Source organism: Lineus longissimus, chromosome 7 (genome assembly GCF_910592395.1).
Source record: "Lineus longissimus chromosome 7, tnLinLong1.2, whole genome shotgun sequence".
In the NCBI taxonomy this organism is placed as follows: domain Eukaryota; kingdom Metazoa; phylum Nemertea; class Pilidiophora; order Heteronemertea; family Lineidae; genus Lineus; species Lineus longissimus.
The window spans coordinates 7,662,343-7,669,042 of record NC_088314.1 but is presented as its reverse complement, the minus strand read 5'-3'; the positions used below and the strand labels follow the sequence as shown (position 1 = coordinate 7,669,042).

The window sequence follows — 6,700 nt, the reverse complement described above, 5'->3', positions numbered from 1 at the left end:
ATCAACCTCACCCCAGAGCTTCTCTTGGTAAAATGGGTAAGCAAGGTTGGAATGAAATGTATTCCATTCCATTAAGAACTCCTTGCCTCAATCTTTGATGATATACCTCGAAGAAGCAGCCAAGCAGGATACGGAGCAAGTGGGTTCAGTATCCCGCACTATATTAGTCTATCGATGTTAATGAAACTTCTCTAACAGGAGTCGTGGATATATCAAGGTAGGTAATATAAGACAGGCTTCAGTGTCTTTATCTTCTTCCCCTCTGTAGATATTCCACTTCTGGGCTATGAAATTGTACCCAATCACTTCATATTATGGAAAGACATAACAAATCATTCTAACCACTGCTGTTTTGCATGAAAACTTATTCTGTCGTGTTAAGTTCTAGCCTTATTTCCATTGGTCCAAAATTGGTATTTTGAGGACAAAGTCACAACCAGAATGCAAGGATAAGTTCCCTTTAAGGAATCAATAGCCAAAAGGTATTGGTTGTCTCACCAAACACCACGAGGGTGGAGCTAAATTGTAGGCGAAAGAAAACATTAATACAGACTGGGAACTGAGGAAGCCATCAGTTCAAGACCAAATGAGACTTTGGGGGGGGGGGCTAACTATAAAACTTGTTGTCATTGAATGAATGATTTCTTGGTTTGAACTGGCCAAACGTTTCAGATTTCTTCACACCTGGGCCACATTCATGAACCTGATATCACAAGTATCTTTTGCAAACTGGATATATTTACATACCAGCAGGTGTTATAAATAGTTTGGCGTGTTTGTGATCTTGGTTCGGGAAACAGTGCAGAGGTGCAGTGTCCTAAAATCGGAAGTCTAAACACTTTTAGATACTGTTCACCCTGGTGATTACACTGAAATTGTAAGTAGAAAAACTCTTGCTTGGGAATCAGTGCAGAGATGCAGAGCTCCTAAAAAGCAAGTCTAAATATTTATCGTTTGAATACACCTGGGATGTGAGAAGAAAAGGCTTCTGGTTAGCTTTAGATGGCGAATCATCATATTTAGTATTGGATAGTGTGGGATTTTTTGGTGGTGAATCATGCAACTTCCTAAAAAAAACCTGTTTAAGTTCACATCAAGCAATTATTTGATTTGGGAAGTCATATGTCTTCTATGTCTCCCTGTAGAGACAATGTCACATCCAATCTGATGACAGTAGCTGCTACAATGTCAAAGATCTGGAGTAGCCTTATATATTTTTGGTAATATTGAGTGGGTTATGGTGTATCAATAATCTGTGCCTGATTGCCACTTGGTCACACTGTAATCTGGCTTCACACTGTGGTTACTTGCAACTGCATCACCTCTACTAGTGGTGACATGGCTCTTATGGTAATGCCTTATAATGACTGTGCCAACTCTACTGGTGGTGCAATGTTTTCTAGTTTTAAACTATGCCTGATTGTACTGTGCCACCTCTACTGGTAGTGCCATGTCTCCTAGTTTTACACTATGCCTGGTTGTGATTCTGCCACCTCTACTGGTAGTGCCATGACTGTGCCACCACTACTGGTGGTGTCATGTCTCCTAGATTTACACTATACCTGGTTGTGACTGTGCCAACTCTACTGGTGGTGTCATGTCTTCTAGTTTTACACTATGCCTGGTTGTGACTGTGCCACCTCTACTGGTGGTGTCATGTCTTCTAGTTTTACACTATGCCTGGTTGTGACTGTGCCACCTCTACTGGTGGTGTCATGTCTTCTAGTTTTACACTATGCCTGGTTGTGACTGTGCCAACTCTACTGGTGGTGTCATGTCTTCTAGTTTTACACTATGCCTGGTTGTGACTGTGCCAACTCTACTGGTGGTGCAATGTTTTCGAGTTTTAAACTATGCCTGATTGTACTGTGCCACCTCTACTGGTAGTGCCATGTCTCCTAGTTTTACACTATGCCTGGTTGTGATTCTGCCACCTCTACTAATAGTGCCATGACTGTGCCACCTCTACTGGTGGTGTCATGTCTCCTAGTTTAACTATTCCTGATTGTGACTGTGCCACCTCTACTGATAGTGCCATGTCTCCTAGTTTTACTAGTTTTAGTTGTGTTAGGCCCTTCGTCAGTTGGTTGAATAATGGTCTTCTTGGCATGGACCAACTTTATCACCATGGTATTTGCATCTTGTCAAGGTTATAAACCTTATACATTTGAAGGGAAAATAAGATCATGAGGTTCAGGATGGGCATTGGCAGATCTACTGCGATACTTATCAAGTACCGCACATCTGATAAAATCAATGCTTCAGATCGAGTCGGATACCTGTTCAAGTGTTTCCTTGTTGTTCAGCCAGGTAAACAGCTAAATCTTACAGTGTCTGGGCGCTTCTTTCACTCTCTTTCTTGATATATCAGGCAATCTATCGTTGCTTTCATTGAGCCATAATCCCATCTAATCATCAATCATTGCAAGTTTTTTACCCTCGCATAGGTCCAACTTCAAACATCCTTGTTAAACTAGGCCTACGTAAGCCAAATGATATGCGTTGAAAAGTAGGTACATCTTTGTCTCTGGCAAGGCGTCTGTTCATTTAATTAAAATACACAGTTTATCACTTGAAACATACCAAGTTTAATTCCCTCATTAGAGAGGTTCAGATTTTGAATTGTGAATAAGCCCCGTCGGGTATTCTTGCCGCAGTCTCTGCGCTGTAGTTGTTCAGGTATGCCCCAAATCCGTTTTAAAGTGAATCTGCCAGTACTGACACACACCAACAGATGACTACCAACCGACCTTTAAGCCTGCTGCAGCAATAAGGCCTGTGTCGAACCTAATCAATTCCTGAACTTGATTTTCTAAGATTACACCTGAAATGTAAGGACGTGGTTACAATCTGAGTACATGTTTTTGTTCGCCTGGTACTTTGTCCATATCAGACATTTATTAACACAATCTATCTTCCCTCTATACTTACAGTTATAGAATGGTCGACACCAATTTACGTCTACTTGTCCTTGGCACTGGAGGTTGTGCCCACGTTCTTGCCGGCATGATGTCATCGCATCGGCACGTGGACGTCCGAGTCCTGACACAATCTAGCGGTGAAGCGGAGCGATGGAATTCACAGATGACGGAGGTTGGATTCGATGTTGTAATGCGGAACTGGGAAGCCAAAAAGGAGAAACATTTCGTCTCGAAACCAAGTAGAGTCTCTCACGACCCATCGCAGGTTGCACCGGGCTGCAACATGTTCATCTTTACTGGGCCAGTCTCGCACCACGAGATGTACTTCCAAGCTATCAAACCGTACATAGACCCGGGGTGCATCATAGTGGGCATGCCCGGTGGGTGTGGGTTCTCCTTTCAAGCAGAAGGAGTTCTGGGGGAGAAACTACGAAAGTGCTTTATGATAAACTTTGACGCTTGTCCGTGGACGTGCCACATCAATTCTTTTGGTTTTGGTGTCGCTGTAACATCAATGAAAGAGTCAGTCCTGGTGTCGTCATTAGGGGGCTTTACTCCTGGTCTTCTCGTGAAGGACCCCGTGAAGACCTTAGGACAGCTGCTCTACGAACATCCATCGCTGTCTCTCAAAGGTCACATCCTAGGAGACAGTCTGACAAACCTTGATGCCATTCTCAACCCTTGTATCATGTACGGACAATGGTGCAACTGGGATGGAGAACCACTCGACAGCGCGCCGTTGTTTTACCAAGGCATTGATGAGATCGCTGCGGCGCTTGCCACGGGAATCGGAGATGAGGCCGTCAACATCTCCAAAGCCATCACTCGGCTCAAACCACACATTGACTTGACTCGAGTGCTCCTGGTAAAGGACATTTACAAATCTGCACACGTTATTGACGGGTCTAACGATGTTGATATCAGGTCTCTTGTCGCAAACGACTGGGATCGTGCTGGTATCAAACATGATATGAGGCACATGGAGACCTTTGAGCTCGTCCCGGACTTCATGTGTGGCCACCTCACAGTGGATGTGCCTCTTGGGCTGGTCGTGATGCGGGGAATGGCGGACATCGTGGGAGTCCTGACGCCGTACATGGACGAAATCATTAAGTGGGCAGAGAGCAAGATGGGCAAGGAGTACATCCAGTTTGATAAACTTCTTGGTCGTGACGTCATGGAGACGAGATGCCCGCAGAAATACGGACTTAAAACCTTAGACGACATTGTAAACATCTGAATTCTAATGTTATTGAGGCTCTTTAGCACTGGACGATTTGTTCTTCACCGAGCTTCGTTTTGGTGGTCCTAGATGGATCCCAAATGTTTGAGGTGCGATTCCCACACGCACTTATTGGTTCCTACCTACTTTGATAGGCTACAGATAAACCGGAGGCACATCTAGTGCTGTGAAAATCGCATCGAGGTCATAGAACCATTAAGTGATACAATAACGGTATCACTACATATTACGTAATTTACGATTGTGCAATGCCAGGGTTTATCCTTGTTGTCTAATTGCTTTGGAATCTTCGCTGAATAAAAAGTTGAAATTGTGTAATTATATGTAGTGATACCAGCAATTTTGTTCTTTTTTATGGTAGAACGTAGATTTTCATATTATCCCCATACGGCCGTCACAACTTAGCATTTCTCGGGCAACCACCTCCTTAAGAAATCAGTCGAAGCAAGGTTTTGTTGACAATAAATAATTTATTTCATTAGTTATAAATTATTCAAGTTGGGATATAAATCACTCTTGCTTTTAACAATCACATCATGATGTGATGCAGTCGTCGTCAGCAAAGAATTGGTCATTATTTCTCCGATGGGTTTATTTAAATATCGCAAGATCGACGGTAACTTATTGACATCCGAAATGGCTGGAGATTTCTGCTTTTCTTGGCATCATTCACCCCAGTCTACTAATCCGGTATCATTAAAACTCGGCGCATTTCATTGCGCATGACAAGAGCACGTGTTCCAAAAACAGTTACAAATTCACTACTCTCACAGTCCTGCACTTTTACAAATTGCAGAAAACGTGACAAGATTGTCGCAATTACGATGACTACAGAATTAAAAAATTGAAGAGATCAATGGAAAATTGAGTCCAATGTTTTCAAAAACATGGTGTCGTAGCGTTATCATAATGGTAAATGGCATTTTGTTCTTTAAAGCTGTCCTGTTGGCAGTTCCTGAGTTTATTTCTTGAAGGCACTAAATAATAAACCGCATGCTTCACAAAGAGGATCCAAAGCGCATCGCATGCAGAGTGAGTAGAATTTCTTGCAGCAGCCGAGTTCGACCTCGCAGACCTTGAAACATGGTGTGACGTACCAGACGTGGTAGAAAGTCAGAGTGGCAAACTCGCAGGCCCAGCAGAAGGCTACGAAGATACTGCAGAGGGTAGTGAGGGCGAGGTAGCAGCAGTTCTTGGTGCAGTTGAAGCACTTGTAGGAGTTCCTCCACACGCAGTCGAGACTGTGGGCGTGGTCGGGCTCGGCGAAGACGTCTTCGAAGGTGACCTGGAAGGCGAAAAGAATTTGGTTTAAAATCGATTTCATTTAATTAAGTAATGTGGTGAGAATTCTGTCAGGTGCTAAGTAATTTGAAGTAAAATTATTCGCCTTTTGAAACAACGAAACCAAGCGACATTTTTACTTCTACACTGACTTGCTCTCAGTGCTGAGCAACGGCATAAACACGAAGCGAGATGTGGCGCTAACTTCAACGTGATAAGCATGGTCGCCAAATTGACGGAAGAATAATGATGTTGGTTTTGGGATGACGAGTGTTTAGGAACAGATGATATACATCAGTTAACGTAACGCTCTCTGAAACTCTCTGATATCCTCTCCCTGGCTGGGGATTGGAATCCCTGATTGGGATAAATCAACTATGTACTCGTAGCTAAGGTGACTTATTACACCAAGCGGGACGAAAATGTCATAGAATTATTTTTAAAATGTGACTTTTTACCTGAAGATGGTCATTGATGCTGTTAGGGTCACGATTCTCCATATCTGGGCCGTCAGACATTTTGATGATTGTTTTCGGCAACGAAAGTAGGAGAGTGAGAAAAAGACGGTCTGCTTCGTCCTAGAGAAATGCTTAGAATGGTCTCCGGAGTTTACAACAAAATTTACCAAAGCTTTGGTTGCTATTTGGACAACGCTTTTGTCCTTTTAATCCACGGATTTGGATTAGAGCGTATAGGGCCTACTAAAAAGGGCATAAGCACGGTGTGGTATCCAATGGCGAGATTTTCCGCTTCCGCCTGTCGTTACCAACAACACAGGTTGAGACATGGGAGGGCACAGCGAATCTCACTCGAAGTTCATTCCATTCAACAGACCTGAAATACCTTCAGATTACATGTACGTTGTTTTGTGTGACTAATTCATATTCCTTTCAGGTCACCTCAACAAGACAAAAAATTAAAGATTTCTTCGATACGATCACATTTGTAAGTTGTTGCAACAAAGTTGAGCAAAATAAAAGTGCCTTGAATTCGATTAAAGCTTAGGCATTGCGTGGGACAAATATATAGCAATAAAGTCAATATTTTTTCTGCTTTTAATGAAATTCCAATACGCGTATACTTGTACATAGTATCTTGTTTGCCGCCTTTGTTTAGTATTCTCGTCGTGACAAGCAATCACTGACTGGGCAGACTAGCATAGTAAGGTATAATCTAATCAGTGTCCAATTAATTGTCATTGGCCTAATAAAATAGCTAATTGATATATTTGTAATCAATTAGCATACTTGAAGCT

At 42.6% G+C, this 6,700-nt stretch overlaps 2 protein-coding genes across 2 annotated transcripts; one reads left to right on the top strand and one right to left on the bottom strand.

Annotated features, from left to right (window-relative positions):
- The first annotated feature begins 62 nt into the window (after positions 1–62).
- On the top strand, positions 63–4,495 carry LOC135491396 (opine dehydrogenase-like). The gene is made up of 2 exons (XM_064777240.1): positions 63–217; positions 2,934–4,495. The coding sequence occupies exon 2, from the start codon at positions 2,941–2,943 to the stop codon at positions 4,159–4,161; it is 1,221 nt and encodes a 406-aa protein (XP_064633310.1). The 5' UTR covers positions 63–217; positions 2,934–2,940; the 3' UTR covers positions 4,162–4,495.
- Positions 4,496–4,614: 119 nt separating this feature from the next.
- Positions 4,615–6,028, bottom strand: LOC135490635 (caveolin-3-like). Its single transcript, XM_064775913.1, has 2 exons — positions 5,904–6,028; positions 4,615–5,449 (listed from the first exon to the last, which is right to left on the bottom strand). The coding sequence occupies exons 1-2, from the start codon at positions 5,961–5,963 to the stop codon at positions 5,126–5,128; spliced, it is 384 nt and encodes a 127-aa protein (XP_064631983.1). The 5' UTR covers positions 5,964–6,028; the 3' UTR covers positions 4,615–5,125.
- Between the last annotated feature and the right edge of the window lie 672 nt (positions 6,029–6,700).